The sequence below is a fragment of the Poromitra crassiceps genome, assembly GCF_964638095.1.
Source record: "Poromitra crassiceps genome assembly, chromosome: 2".
Taxonomy (NCBI): domain Eukaryota; kingdom Metazoa; phylum Chordata; class Actinopteri; order Beryciformes; family Melamphaidae; genus Poromitra; species Poromitra crassiceps.
Window position 1 is genome coordinate 88,395,285 of NC_139624.1, and position 16,961 is coordinate 88,412,245.

The window sequence follows — 16,961 nt, forward strand, 5'->3', positions numbered from 1 at the left end:
AGCTGCTTCCTTAGAACTCTGTGACGGCTCTGTGACGGCACAGAGTCACTGAGTGGCCTCAAGGCCTCGCCTGGTCTCTACAGTCACTGAGTGGCCTCAAGGCCTCACCTGGTCTCTACAGTCACTGAGTGGCCTCAAGGCCTCACCTGGTCTCTACAGTCACTGAGTGGCCTCAAGGCCTCGCCTGGTCTCTACAGTCACTGAGTGGCCTCAAGGCCTCGCCTGGTCTCTACAGTCACTGAGTGGCCTCAAGGCCTCGCCTGGTCTCTACAGTCACTGAGTGGCCTCAAGGCCTCGCCTGGTCTCTACACTTTGCACATTTGTGCAAAAATGCACAAATTTGTTTCACCCGCATGCATGGATGAGTTTCTACCCGACTTTGGACGCCAACTGCTTCCTTCTAACTGTGTGATGGGGAAGGTTATGCCACAAATGGAAGATCAGACGTCTGTTGCTATTACCTGTCATGCTACTTTGAGATAGATAGATAGATAGATAGATACACACACACACACAGACACACACACACACACACACACACACACACACACACACACACACACACAGCTAGATAGATAGTTAGATAGATAGATAGATAGTTAGATAGATAGTTAGTTAGATAGATAGATACTGTAGATAGATAGATAGATAGATGATAGATAGATAGATAGATAGATAGATAGATAGATAGATAGATGATAGAATTTGCCACTCCCCAAATAAAAAAGAGATTGAGGACCATTCATTTAGAGACACAGGCTAAAGACAATACATACACATACCCAGATAACAATGACACAACATTGGCATCGGTTGGACACATAAATCCAAACAACTATGTACATACAGTACATTCGTACGTACAGATACATTGATACACACACACACACAAAGAATATAAAGTGGAAATGCGATCCCCAAAAATTGAGATTGCTAGAAAACGCTTCAAAAATCATTGATCATTTGTGAAGATGATCTTGCTGAACACAACCTTATGTCAGGCATCTAACCAAAAATCCGTAGAGAAATCCTATTGGCTTCAAGATGAGGGAACCAGGCCATGCTGGCTTCCCGCTTTTAGGACTCAAACCATTTCTCTTCATCACTCTCTGACACTGCAATGTCAAAATTCATGAAGTCCTGTCTTGAATAGATGATATCTGTGCAGGCAAGGTGGGACATAGCCTAGGCTATGCAAGGAGCTAAAAAAGGTTCTCCAGTTGCAGACCCTCGACGCGGGCCTATTTTCAGTACGAAAGCGGTATGTTTGGCAAGTGTGTGACAGGATCCGTGCTGCTCTATCTGAGTGACCACCCGTTTTTTAACCCGCTACATTTCAACATTTGCTAGTCTCTTATCTGTGGAGTCGGGGGGGCTGGAATGAGGGGCACGCGGGCTTGGGGCCTACCTGTTTACTCTGGGGGCTTCCTCCATTGTTCGGCCACGGCTTCCTTTTAAGGATTTTTCACATTTTTGTGCTCGGTGTTGTTTTGGGAACAGGTCATGAGCTCGACACATGGGAGCCCGCTGTGGCATTCCTGAATTCCTCCATCCCTGTCTGGTCAGACTCAGCAGGAATTCTTTCCTACATCACATACTCCAGCTCAGTGGTTCTCCAAGTGGGGTCCGGAGACCCCCTAGGGGTCCTTTAAGGGGCGTTCCAGGGGGTCCCCAGCAAAAACGGTAATCATTGATTTTCACTGTAATTCCGTATGACTATTCATGGGTTTCATACACTTTCTGTAAGTAATAAAACATCTAAAAACAAAAATCTTATCAGATGGGGGACCCTGGGACAAAATCATATCAAATGGGGGTCCGTGGTCATTTCAAGGGTCCCTTGATGTGAAAAAGTCTCTCTCTCTCTCTCACACACACACACACACACACACACACACACGCGCGCGTGCGCACACACACACACACACACCTGATTATTTTTTTACAGTGTCGTCTCTCTTTTCTTTGATAGTTTTTGTCCTTCCTTGGGTTCCTTACCTTTGCCTCGATGTTCACTCTAGAATGAAGTCATCCTAAGACTAATCCCTTTCACTGTATAAATAGACTCACTTCAGCAGGGTTTTGGTTGCTGTGACGCAACCCAGCGAGTGATAGTTCACTGTTGAGTATCAACATGACCGGCGAATACCCTCAGTAATACTGTGCAACCTAATCTAGTGGACTCCACTACCCTTCTGAACTTCATTGTCTTTCTGGACTGAGCACTATTTTTATACAGGTTTATTTTTATAATCACTATTTAAAAAAATTCCCTAAATGAGTTCAGTGTTAAAGGATTTTTCACAGTGTTGTATTTTCTCTCTTTATATGGCATGCATCTTCAGATGACACAAGTATAAAGCAAAACTCTTCACCTCCTACATAGCGCTTTTCAGTTGCCATTCATATCTTATTGCTTCTTCGTCCCTGCGAGTGGAGAGTCCCTTAAGCCTTATTATCCTCAATGAGATTACAACCCTGCACGAAAGTTACAACCGGTTAGCTGCCATCTGCTGCCATTGGTCGAGCTGGAGGAACCTGCCATCATTTCACAGGTTATAAAAATAATAGGGAGGCACAATATACCACAATTACATCACAACTGATACTGTGTTATTAGAATGCTAATGGCCTAAAAACTTGTGTCGGTTTATTATGAACTAGTTTACCCCTATTTTATTGCTTATTTTCCAGTTCGGTCTCACTGTCACTGTCAATTATGTCTTTTATGAACATCTACATGATGGTTTTGCAGAAACTATTCCCAGAAAGTATTTCTATATAAATGTATTTTAAACCTTAAAAAATTGTATATATATATATATATATATATATATATATATATATATATATATATATATATATATATATATATATATATATATACATACACAGTATATACTAACTAGGGACATTCCTTGCCAGTAATGTAAGGTACATTTGAGAAAATAAAAGCATAAATTCCCCAAAGAAAAATGTATTTTAAACAGATTGAAGATAACATACAGTATGACTTTAATACAGCTCAGGTGCATTGGTTGTCATTCTTCGGCCTGCTATAACAGCATTACATGCGTTTGTGTGCCACACCTTTCTGAAGAGGATTTTCAAGCACTACAGTTGTAGCGGAGATTAACTTTGAGCAAAGATTAAGCAAATTAACCGTGATGGTGCCTCCCGAAATAAACTGTTGCTGTGCAGTTGGTTGAACAGCAGTCATCATGTAGGTCACGGAATAACATTTTATGGATACTTTCAAAACAGTTGGGAATTTTGTGATGCTGCATAGGTGAGTTCATTTTGAAATCTCACATAGTTCAATCTGAATTCCTGTGTTTTAGTTGAATTTGCTGAACTTGTTTGTTACTGTTTAAATGGCTGGTTGTGTGTTATACTCTTGCAGTGTTAGAGATGTAATACAGGCATAGAATATTCACTTTATTTTATTTTTAGGTTACCAACATTTACTACAATTATTTTTATATAAATATGAAATATGAAAAATATATATGATTTTTTTTTTCAGATGTTGGTATATTGACAAATAATTAAAACAGGCTTCCTTTACTAAACAATATTTAATAATACATTTCAAATGCCTTTGATGAAATGAAGGGTTTAAGTGGAAAATGCTTGATTTAAAAAGTATACTTCAATATTTTAGGTGACAATAAAATTATTATTATTATTTTAGATGTTTGGGATTAATTATTTTGAGATATTAATACCATAGATATCCTAAGAGGGCTTTAATTTATCTATCTGTGGTTATTTAAGTAGGTAGTAGTACTATGTTTTCAAACGCATGATATTGAAATGTAGCACAAAATTATTCTACAACAATTATGTCAATTTTCTTTACAGAATCAAAGGAAACTAATGCATGAAAATAATAATTACCCTAGTCTGTGTCATTTGTTATATTTACAGTCATTGCATTTGTCATAGCCTACATTCTGTTCTATTGTGCTGCTAAAACCCAGGTAATCAAGTAATTGAATATGTCAATCACTTGGCAAGAGTCCAGCAGTTAGGCTGTGTGATCTGATGGTCACCTGATGGCCTTTGAGGTAAACAACATATGTTTGCAAGACGTCATTTGTCTGTCAACAAATAAGTTAGTCATAAATCATTTAACATGGATTTGTGCGTTATTTTGTGAGCTGATCTCTTCAAGGCATCATGTATGACTTCTTGGACATCTTTGCAATCAACAACATGATCATAAATATCACTTATTTAACACCCTATTTTCTTCATGTAAGGGTTAGGGTTAACAAAACAAAATGTATCTGCTCTTCGGTAAGATTATTGTTTATAGTGAAAATGTAAAAGGTAAAGTAAATATTTAGGCAGGGAAGTAACCAATAATATTTAATATAAACCAATATAATTATAAACTGTGTGTATGCCTTAATTTGACCATACTGCATTTAGAAGTCAATGGAAATCAGAGGGATCCTCCATGTTTGTGCTGAATGTTTCCTTTAATATGTTTATATGCTAGTGGTTCTCAATGTGAGGTTCAGGGACTACCAATGGTCCTTGAGGGGGTTCCAGGGGGTCCCCAGCAAATTGTTGACATTAAAACTCAGCATTATTTCATTTACAAGAAGGTAACACAATTAGAAAGAAGAATGACTGTTTTGATATAGTTCGTATGTTCATAGTTTCTCTGTTATCACTCTACCTACAATACAGACAGTCAAGGAATTCTGGACAAAATTATACCTAATAGTAAAAAATCTTCTCAGATTTGGGTTTGAAAGACAAGATCTCATCAAATGGGGGTCTGTGTCCCAAATATTAACTAATTTAGGGGTCCTTGATATGAACAACGTGGGCAATGACAACATGGGCTTAAAGTTTAAGACCATGTCATCACTCCCCCACCACCCATATCCCCCTAGCCACTCCACCCCTCAAATCCCGACTCTCTACCACCTTCCTATGTCTATGGCCCCTTTTCCCTCCACCCAAACACCACCCATACACCCATATCCCTCTAGCCACCTTCCTATCCCTAGCTACAGCCATTTTCCCACTAAACGTCCATGACTGACTGACTGACTGTCCTATTTTCCATCTTATGACCCTGGCAAGGCCGCTGGCCCAGAGCTGCGAGGAAAAGATTGAGGAAAAACTGCTATAATTCTGCATTTCTCCCATTCCAGCCAATCAATCAGCTGTGATGAATGAGCCGGGCCCTCGGAGGACCCTCCCTAAGCAGTCCTCTGGTACCCTCACCGACCTGACTCCATCTAAGCGGGTCTGCTTCTACAAAAGCGGAGACCCTCAGTTCAATGGTCTGAACATGGTCATCAACAACCGCACCTTCAAAACCTTTGACGGCCTCCTGGACAGTCTGTCTAAGAAGGTTCCTTTGCCGTTCGGGGTGAGGAACATCACCACCCCTCGAGGCATCCACGCGGTCCGTTCCTTGAATGAACTTGAGGATGGGAAGTCTTACATCTGCTCTGACAAGCGGAAGGTAAAACCCATCAATCTGGCGCTGGCCAGCAAGAAGTTGCCACCTTGGTACCACGCCAGGCCGGTCAGCGCCCGCCATCAGACTGTGCAGCTGACCAGGTTTTCCCCTGGCCGGGCCACACATAAGCAGGGGCCCGTGGGTGTGAGAACGCCAAAGAAGCTGTTGGTTTTTCGCAACGGTGACCCCTCTGTGAGACACACCGTGCTGCTTCAGAAGAAGACCACGCCCACCTTTGACTACCTCCTGGCTTTCATTTCAGAGCTGATGCATTTCAATGTGGTGAAGCTACACACACCTGATGGCCGACGTGTGAGTGTTCTGACAGCTGTGTTTCTTCCAGAGACTGGGAAATAAACAACACTCACAAATAAACAACACTCACAAAGCACATTGGAAATCAATCTAACAAACAAATTGGCCTTCACTAATACAGGCCCAATCTGTAATTAAAGAAAAGTACACACAAGAATAGCCTCACCACACAAAACCATAACTATTGATTAGATACAATATTTCACTCTTAATTAAACAGTGCAGACGTGTAAGCAGATATCTTTCCAACAATTTTGTAAACACTGGGGTAAAGAGGATCTATACTATATCTATCTATCTATCTATCTATCTATCTATCTATCTATCTATCTATCTATCTGTCTGTCTGTCTGTCTGTCTATCTATCTATCTGTCTGTCTGTCTGTCTGTCTGTCTGTCTATCTATCTATCTATCTGTCTGTCTGTCTGTCTGTCTGTCTGTCTGTCTGTCTATCTATCTATCTATCTGTCTGTCTATCTATCTATCTATCTATCTATCTATCTATCTATCTATCTATCTATCTCCTATTAATAAAAGGGAGCAAGTGGGCAATCTCTACGATTTTTGTCCTGGAAGTGATGTCACTCAACTGGAAGTGATGTCATCAGTGATGTCACTTGAGCAATTGTGCATTGTGACATCACTGATGTCATAGGCATTGTGACATCATCAGTGTTGTCATAAGAGCAACTGTGATGTCATCAGTGATGCGAAGTTGTGACATCAGTAGTGATCAGTGATTGAGCGGTCGAGCTCCAGGGTGGGCGAGGCCACATAGCAGCCGAGCTAGCGAGCCCGCATAGGGGGCGAGCCTAGGAATCGAGCGCACGTAGCGCGCGAGATGCCTAGTTTAGTTACAATTGTGATTATTTTCTATTTCCAAGCCTTTAACATTGTATGTACATTCCTCTCTACAGTATAATTAATATCAGATTCAGGCTTAGGTCCAACTAAGAATTTAAGTCATATCTCACAATCTGTGCCAGTATATACATTTCCAATGTTTGGCAGCCTCTTTATTGACCCATAATAGAGCGACTTAGAAGCTGGACTGTAAATAACCGTCACATGAGGAGAGAAAGTGATAAGCTTCTTTGGCAAATCATCCTAATACCATTGAACGACATTCTGGGACAGCGCACTGCAAGGCCTTATCTTATGTCAAGGACCTTCTTAGAGCCTCCTTGTATTAGTGATGTGCCATTTTGAACAAATAATACATCCAATTTAGACTTTTCAAATGTACTTTTCATACACATCAGAATCTAGGTGAATTGCTTAGCTGATTTTTTTCCATATTAAAATGTTTTGTAGACAAAGTGAACAGCAGTGAACAGTGAAGCGTCCCCTTCTTTCTCTGTGCTGTGCAGGTGGATGGCCTCCCCGCTCTGATCCTTTGCTCTGGGACTGTGGTGGCAGCAGGCCGGGAGCCGTTCAGGCCTGCAGACTACAATGTGCAGATGGCACCTGCTCCAACATGGCAGCAGCCCACCAAACCAATGGGTCCTCGAAGACTAAAGGCAGTAAACCGTACGTTTATTCATCAGTCTGGATCTTTGCTGTGCTCTTTATTTTATTTGTAAATATGCATGTGTAAATGTGATATTCATAATACAGTATGTGCGTAGATGAGAATGACAACTGACAGCTACAGCATACTGCCTGTCTGTGAATAATCTACTTGCTGTCAAGGGATGAAGAGCGGCAAAGTGCTGAGGCAATCATATCATACATAATACCATAGATGACCTACATACACTCTCTATGTGGCTGTGGGCTATTGTCCATTTAGTAGGGTCATCTGTGGCACTTCCGTGACCGTGGAGAGCGAAGGTCCGTTTCTCAATGGATTTGTCATCTAGGAGGGTTAATAAACAAATTTAGCCGGGGTGTATTTTTAAAAAAGGCGGGGAAAATATTTGAGAGACCAAAATCCAAAATGGCTGCTGTGGAAATGAACTTTTTAATGCTTTGACCTACAATGATGCAAAATACATGGTTTCAGAGCTTATTCTGGTCGAGGAATAGATATTTGGTGTTTATATAATGATTTGACTTATTTTTTACCTTCAAATCCAAGATGGCTGCCAATTTTGAGCTCTAAAAGGCAGTTTTTTCAAAATCGTCATAGAGTGAGCTTCATATTAGGCTTGAATGACAGGTCTTCTCATGATGAATTGAATAATATACAGTATAAGTACACAGAAGTAATCTCTGAGGTCATTAAAGTCAATGTTTGTGTGTAAACAACAGTTGCTGATTTGCGGTTTCCCATTAAATAGGGTAGGCTACTGAGAATATGGTGTCCAGTTCATCCCATCACATTTTCATAATGAACCAAAAACAATTTTGCACTATAGCCTAACATAAAATAATATTATGTATGCAAAGCTAGCAAGGTTAGTTGCTTGAGCTGAATTTAAAGGTCAACTCAAAACAAACAATGAAATTAACTTTGAAATTAAAACTGAATCCTAGGCTACTAAATTTCATCAGCACACAGTAAAGGAAACTTGTCTTTTGAACTCAGCTGACTGTCTAGTCCTAATCCCTGTTGTGCAATGTCCCTTTTCAGTGAAGTTTTAGTTTTTGTTAAGAGTATGGACTTTTAATCTTGACCTTGTTGGTAGGCAACGGCCCTTTTTCAGTCAAGCATTTTCAGATTAGCTCAGTCAGTCTGTGAAGCAGTCAGTGTCAGCACTTGCGCGAGCTTGCTTTTTCTCTAACTAATGTTAACATTACACACTTTAAGACACTTTGTTTGAGGATATAAAAGGAGGTACGGTGGTGTAGTGGTAAGCACTATCGCCTCACAGCTCGAAGGTCGTGGGTTCGATTCCCACCTGGGACGATGTGAACGCTGAAGGAATGCGTGCCCGTCCGCATGTCCTCGAGTGCCCACCGCCCGAGTGGGGTCGTCAAAAGGGCCTTTCTGTGTGGAGTTTGCATGTTCTCCCCGTGCCTCCCGGGGGTTTCCTTCATATAGGAACCCCCTTCATATATATATATAATAAAATAAAAAGAAAACTTTGTTTGAGGATATCAACGTTATTCACTAGTCTAAAGATAGTTCTACCATCAAGAACATATAAAACAAAAGCAAAAACTATTTTTATTTGCAGAAGTCATCATTGATATTTGGTGTTAGCTAACGTTAGGTAACGTTATTATTTTTAGCTAAAGTTAATGTTATCTGTCTCCACACTTCTGTCAACTGACATATGCATTTGCTTTTGAAAATAAACAGCATATAACAGCAATATAATATAACAGTAATATAATAGCGAGTTGCTTTCCCTCCCAATGAAAGACAAAGCACACAATGTCCTATGAATGTGTCCTAAAATGTGACAAGCCTTGCAAGCCCACCGATACAATAAATCAAGGCAAATGGGACAGCTTACAATTAAAAGCCCAAGACTGGTCAGGACTTGATAAATTTGATGATGTTTACACCACCACCTCCTGGGAAGATGGGCCAACCAATCGGTACATGCATTCGTCATGTTATATTTCTATTTAATCTTCAGTTATGCTTAAGCAAGCCAGGCTGTTTATTTTCAAAAGCAAATGCATATGTCAGTTGACAGAAGTGTGGAGACAGATAACATTAACTTTAGCTAAAAATAATAACGTTACCTAACGTTAGCTAACACCAAATATCAATGATGACTTCTGCAAATAAAAATTGTTTTTGCTTTTGTTTTATATGTTCTTGATGGTAGAACTATCTTTAGACTAGTGAATAACGTTGATATCCTCAAAGTGTCTTAAAGTGTGTAATGTTAACATTAGTTAGAGAAAAAGCGAGCTCGCGCAAGTGCTGACACTGACTGCTTCACAGACTGACTGAGCTAATCTGAAAATGCTTGACTGAAAAAGGGCCGTTGCCTACCAACAAGGTCAAGATTAAAAGTCCATACTCTTAACAAAAACTAAAACTTCACTGAAAAGGGACATTGCACAACAGGGATTAGGACTAGACAGTCAGCTGAGTTCAAAGACAAGTTTCCTTTACTGTGTGCTGATGAAATTTAGTAGCCTAGGATTCAGTTTTAATTTCAAAGTAAATTTCATTGTTTGTTTTGAGTTGACCTTTAAATTCAGCTCAAGCAACTAACCTTGCTAGCTTTGCATACAGAATACTATTTTATGTTAGGCTATAGTGCAAAATTGTTTTTGGTTCATTATGAAAATGGGATGGGATGAACTGGACACCATATTCTCAGTAGCCTACCCTATTTAATGGGAAACCGCAAATCAGCAACTGTTGTTTACACACAAACATTGACTTTAATGACCTCAGAGATTACTTCTGTGTACTTATACTGTATATTATTCAACTCATCATGAGAAGACCTGTCATTCAAGCCTAATATGAAGCTCACTCTATGACGATTTTGAAAAAACGGCCTTTTAGAGCTCAAAATTGGCAGCCATCTTGGATTTGAAGGTAAAAAATAAGTCAAATCATTATATAAACACCAAATATCTATTCCTTGACCAGAATAAGCTCTGAAACCATGTATTGTGCATCATTGTAGGTCAAAGCATTAAAAAGTTCATTTCCACAGCAGCCATTTTGGATTTTGGTCTCTCAAATATTTTCCCCGCCTTTTTTAAAAATACACCCCGGCTAAATTTGTTTATTAACCCTCCTAGATGACAAATCCATTGAGAAACGGACCTTCGCTCTCCACGGTCACGGAAGTGCCACAGATGACCCTACTAATTATGAGATGTGGATAGTCATTCCTGTTGTGCTAATTCAATATCTTTTCTAACTTTCTCTCTCTTTCTTCTCTTTTCATGCTGCTTGGATATTCTCTTCAAACTGAAATATCATCGCCTTCAATCTGGGGGACATTTGTACTTTTCCCCCTCTCAACATTTCTTTTTCTCTTTCAAATGCCTCCTTTGATTGACCGAAAAGGAAAACAGAAGTCCATATCTAGTGTTCCTAAGGCGAGGAATTTCTCCCCGTCTTCCGAGAGATACATCGTGAACCGGATTCACAGCTCCATCGCCGACAGTTTATGCCATCTTCCCAGTAACCAGACGGACTCCGTTGAGCTGGAAACCGGCCGGATACTGGAGTCGGTAGCAGAAATGGAGGATGGAGGAATGCCTGAGGACGACATCGAGAAGTCATTTCGGGTGAACCAAGACGGCAGCATGACGGTGGAGATGAGGGTGCGACTGACGGTTAAGGAAGAGGAAACGGTCCATTGGACGACCACCCTGTCCAGGTCCAGTGTAGCCAATCAGAGTAACGCAGCCTGTTTGCCTGAGCCTCTGTCTGAGAGTGTCTCGCCTAAATCCAACCCGCTGGATTCACAGGATGACGATGATGACAATGATCCACCATCACTGGATAAAGGAATTGCCAGTGAGAGTGGTGATGAAGGGGAGAACGACAGAGTCCAGATGGATGCTGCTGCTTCCCCTAGGAGGGCTCCTACTCCGGGACCCAGGCGAACTAGAACAAAGCAGATATCGATGGAGAGTGTGCCATCAGTGACAGCAGAGGAGATTCAGGAAGGCATGGTTGGCTCATACTCTTACAGAGAGGAGACAGAAAATGGAGCCGTGATGGAGCAGTACTGCATGGTCAAGCAGAGCAGCAGTAGACCAGTGCCCAAACCCAGAGGACGCGGCTCAGCAGGGATGGCTGAGATCCTCCAGATTGAAGCCGGCGGGGAGGAGGTCACTGAAACGGTCGTACACTTTTATGAACAGCAGACCTGCCAGGACAATTTCCATGCAGACAGTCACTTTTGTGCCCAGGGTCTGTCTATGTCTGGGGTTCTTTACGGTAGGCCTGCTACTTCAGCTACTGCATGTTTCTCCTCCAATAATGACTTTGAAACCGAGCTGGGACGGCCCTCCACAGCTTCAGAGTCCATCAGCATCTGGAGGGCTGAGAGCAGGTCACTAACCGATTTTACCCTGCCATCGCTGAAGGCTGGTGCGGATTACACATCACCGCAAGTAATACATGTCCAGAAACAACATATCCCTAAGCCCCCCAAAGGCAAAGGTTCTGTTCAGGTGTTGTCAGAGAAACAGAGGAGGATATACTCGAAACCCAAAGGGATCAAGAAACGTGTTCATCGGATTATGTCGCCAGGGAAAAGACAAAATGAAAATATTGCAGGAGCGTCCGAGAATAATAAGAAGGTGAAGCCATTTTCTAGTGCTGGCTTCATCAAGAGAATTTATGGATATAAACCAAAACCTGCAAAAAGCACGATTAAACTTAAGAAGAAACCAACACAAAACGGTGACAGGGGCATTACAACAAAGAGCTCAGAAGTGTCGGATGACACAATCAAACATGCTATCAAAGAGCCAAACATAGCGTCACCAGCCAAAGAAAATACAAGTGGGACCGTCTCTTTTGAAGCTCTGGTGGATGTTCCAGCCGGTGAGGGAAGCCAACCAAGGGGAACGCTGACACGTCAGGAATCCATGCATCAGGAGAGAGAGAGCGAAAAACACATGTCACTGCCTGCCTTTAATTCCCCCAGCTCTGTTAATAATGAATATGTTGAGAACTGGCTGGAGAAAGCCCATCTTAACCCCGCTGTGTATCCAGATGAAGAAAGTCTAAAGGTGGAGACATTTACTCGAGAGGAGAAAACACAAACACAAACTGGTCCAACTCTCACAACTAGCCCTCCGCATGATACTTTGCCTGCAAATAAAGTCAAAGAGAGAATCCAGTCCTTTGAAAAGAAAGTAGCACAAAGTAAATCAGTGGAGAGAAATACACTCACTCAGCAAGTTGCACATACTCACACCACAGTTACAAATCCAGCCAACTGCAACAGTTTACCTCAGAATAACACGGAAGAAATAACCCCCCTATCAAACAATACCTCTTCTGAAACTAACCCACCACCTACTGAGATCTTGACAGAGATGCCGTCAGACGGTGAAGTAGAAAATATATCGACATCTGTAGAAATCTCAGTTGAAAACGTTCCTTCTGCTGAAAGCCCAGGGGGGGAAACAGAGCTATTGAACACAGAGCATTGTGTGATGAACACATCTTCAGTGCTCAGTAGTTCATTACACAGGATCTCATCAGTGAGCTCTCTATCATCAGATGATCAACCACCATCTATCAGTGCTACATCTGACGAGACCATCACACCTACTAACCACACACCAATTCAGACTGACAGCCCTACTACCCCTCTGAGTGAAGCACCGTTACCAAGAAATCCCTCTATGAAAAAGGCACGGCTGGTCAGTAATCTTTCCTTTGAAAGGAAAATGTCTCTCAAAAAGGCTTCTCTGGATGAATCTGCTAAATCAAACAGTGTCTCGTCAACGGAGACACAACAACCAAGCGAAACTCCAGCAGAGAAGACGCCACTATCAAACAGCATCTTAACGAGCAGCCCATCATGTATTTCTGCATCACCGACTAGTTTACCATCTGAAAGGAGAGCTTCAACGGCCAGCCTTTCATCAAATGAGACTCCAACACCATCCAATATTCCATTTAAAGAGACAAAAGCGATTAAGACGCATCTTTCCACTCAAAAAGAGGCATCGTCACCTAAACCCCTGGTGAAAAAAGTCAGACTGGTGAGCAATCAATCTGAAGTATCCAGCAGTCCTCCTCTGAAATCAGCATCATCACATCAGCGCTCTCTTGAGAAAACGACATCAGTAAGAAAACCTGCAGCACCAAGCAGCAGTCCCTCTACTGAGAGGCAGAAAAAGAGACTCTCTCCTTATTCTCAGTCACTGGAGCTGGTGTCACCTCCGATGAGACTCAAGTCAAATAGAAAGTCGCTCTCCAGAAACCTCTCCTCAGACAATGCATCCGAGGCTACAGATGAGACACTGAAGAAAACACCAACCCAAAGAAGACGGCATCAAACATCATCGCCATCAAAGAAATCAACAACTAAACTCCCCGATTCATCTTTGGACAAAACACTAACCTGTGATGCTCTCATGAGTGACGAAAATAAGGTGAACAAGACAGATAATGAAGAGAAATCTTTGACAGAAGCACAATTAATATCACAGCCATTACAAATTGAAAACCAGCCAAACATTCAACCTGTGCTTGAGAAGATTTGCTACTCCATTAAGTCAATTAGACAAATCACACAGAACAAACGACCATCATGTCTGGAAAGGTCCAACAGCTCACCTGACTTTTCCTCTCATGTAGCCTCCACATTTGGGTCATCATCCAAAGCTCTGCTTGCTTTCTTGGCTGTCATGACCTTAAAGGAAGGCATAACAAATGTAAACATACATGAGCTTAATGCAAATAATGTAAGCTGTGCTGAGGCTTTAAAAATGATAGATTCTCTCAGAGAAATCGCCAGCATCGAGGATTCCCACAAGTTGAAAACTAGTCTGTCAAATTTACAAAAGTCAACTTCGAAACAACTCCTGCAAAGTTGGAGGGGCTTTCAGGAACTCAGCGACAAATGCAAGAGTCGTAACTCAACACCACCAGAGCAAGAACTCTTAATGCAGCCTGGTCCTGTGGAAGACATGTGTGACATTGAAGCAAATGTTATTGATGAGCTGATGAATGAACTTGACATACCTGAAATGCTCAAGGAGGAATTGGCTGCTCTTCCTGTGGGTAAAAGAACTGAGAGTGATAGTGAAGGAAAGGCGGCTGGAGAAGCGGATTCGTCACCAAAGGAAGATATTGAAGCCAACTTCTCCCATTCTTCAGAAGAAGAAGCTGTTAAAGTCGGGGAGCTTGCTCAAACTGACAAGCTGCACAGAGACAAGGACTGTGAATATGAACAGAAGGTTTTAGAAGAGATGGCTCAATGTCCACCAATTGAGCATAATGAAGAAGGGCATCTTTACAATGTAGAAGACAAAGACAACAGTGAGAGCATGCAGTCATGTAGGGATGACGAAAATCAGGGGAAAGAGAAAGAGCAGCAATCCTACAATGCAGACAAATCCAACCAAGAAAAAACACATATTGCATATATAGATGTAAATGTAAACGCTGACAAAGATCTTGCTGAAAATAATCTTGCTGAAAATAGGTGTAGCTCTGAGGGACGGCAGCCAGACATGGAAGGTAAGCAGCCTCAGATGAACGGTGAGGAACGCGTGTATGTCCCTGAGAATGAGCTTACCCCTGACGATGAGACGTGTTCGCAAGAGGAAGGGCAGAGCGAGCCGATCAAAGTTGTCTTGTCCGACCCTACAAGACAGTCTAAGAAACGAGAGAGGCTGCCATCCAACAACTGTGTGAGATTGAGTGCCATCAGAGAGGAAAGCAGAGAGGAACAGTCTTCTCCAGAGGAACACCAGCCAAAGGTTGGATGTAAGAGGTTACATGTTATCAGTGAGGAAAGTTCATCTGGTACTGACAGAGAGCAGGACAGCATGGAGGAGGAGAAAGATCACAGTCACGAGGAACAAATTAAAATATGCACGGAGTCACAGCCTAGGAGAGAAGAGAGAGAAACTACACCTGTAAAGGACAAGGTCAGTTTAGAAGATGAGGAACATCATGCAAACAAAAGTCAGAGTACAGTTAGAGGGAGTATTTTGATAGAAAATCAGGATTCATATATAATACAAGACAGCAGCCGTTTGGTAAAACAGTCTCACAATTTAGAGAATTATGGTTTTGATGTCGATGAAGATAGTGGGAATGACCACAGAAGCTGCGAAGAACCAGCCGATGAGGTGGAACCACCCGAGGCCAAAGACGAACGGAACAGCTCATCTGAGGATGAGTTTAGCTACGAGGAGAAGGAGTCAAGCTCAGAGGGAGAGCCTGCACATACAGACAGATACATAGAGAGCTACACGCAATATCAGGAACCACATGGGACGGGAACACTGCCTGAAGACGTTACACAATGTGAGAAGGCTGTGGAGAAACAGCCATCTGAAGAAATAATCCAGCAGTCTGTAGCAGAGAGAGTAAATCTTCTGGAAAAGCAAGTTGCTGCTGAAGCACACCAGAGCAAAACTGCGACCGGAAGTTTAAGAATCAACAAACACTCTTCAACGAAAGATGTGCCAGATGTTGAGGATTCGACCTCTGAAGTGCACACACCGGAGCCGGGCCTGTGCACCAAATCAGCTCCTCAGTCGTCATTATCTTTTAGCTATGACTCTAGTACCGTTATAACCACAGAACCTGAGGGCAACAGAGTCAAGTCGATAAAGGAAATGTTCCTGGCTAAAAGTGATATTATGATAGCAGATATTCAGTGTGGACAGAAAGGTTCATCAGAGAGCGATTACAGGCCAGAGACTTCAGATAGCGGTGGCTACCAGTCTCAGACTTCAAGCGAGCCGTCCAGCGGGGAAGACGATTCATCCCGGAAATCCATCGCTAAAGGCTTCGTGAGGAGAACAATCGAAAGGCTTTATGGCAAGAAAGATGCCAATAATGACGTTGCAAGTGAAAGGCCCCCATCCGCACCAAAAGAGAAGAAGAAAGACGATTCTGGCATTTTCTCTCCCTTCCACATAGCTCAGTCTAAAGTCAAGTCGGATTTGTCTTACTTCAATTCCACTAGTACACTGGACACATTGAGTAAAGCAACGCGATGCATTGCTTTTAATGCACAGGTGGGTCCGGGAGACAGCGTCCCGACTGATCGGGGGAGATGGCTCCTCCACGAGGACACACTGATCAGCAAGTCGCCCTCACACCCAGACGGAATCAAAGAGAGCGGTGAAAACTCTCTCCAAGACGAGGAAACGTGTGAGGATACAGAGGAGCATGCCCCTTACTCCCTGTTCAGTACAAAGTCTGATCTGGAAGACAAAGGGAAGTCCGTTTTAACAAAGTGTACCTACTTCTCTCTGCCTACTTCCCATGCCAGTGACTCAGACGCGTGTCAGGATGACCTGAGCATCGCGAGCAAGAGCAGTGCTGCTGGGGACAGTGCTGCAGAAAGGAAGGACAATTCGGAGGAAAGCAAGACGTGGGCGGAGAGGAACGGCGCGCTGCCCGCTGACTTTAAGATGCCGGATAACAAAGTGCACCCGCTGACAGAGGGGCCGCCTGCTGAGGTTGTAGTGGTGCAGCCTGGGAGAGGTCACGGGGTTGTTAACAGGAGACTTCCAGAGCCTGATATATTGGATTTGTTGTACACATTCTGTGGTCAGCACTGTCCCATCCTGTGA

General features: G+C 42.5%; 1 protein-coding gene across 1 annotated transcript; it reads left to right on the top strand.

The window, feature by feature from the left end:
• Positions 1–5,191: 5,191 nt before the first annotated feature.
• On the top strand, positions 5,192–16,961 carry LOC310770639 (uncharacterized protein; the record flags this gene model as incomplete). The annotated part of the gene is made up of 5 exons (XM_083631837.1): positions 5,192–5,800; positions 7,175–7,334; positions 10,738–12,419; positions 13,902–15,135; positions 15,460–16,961. The coding sequence occupies 5 exons, from the start codon at positions 5,192–5,194 to the stop codon at positions 16,959–16,961; spliced, it is 5,187 nt and encodes a 1,728-aa protein (XP_083487963.1).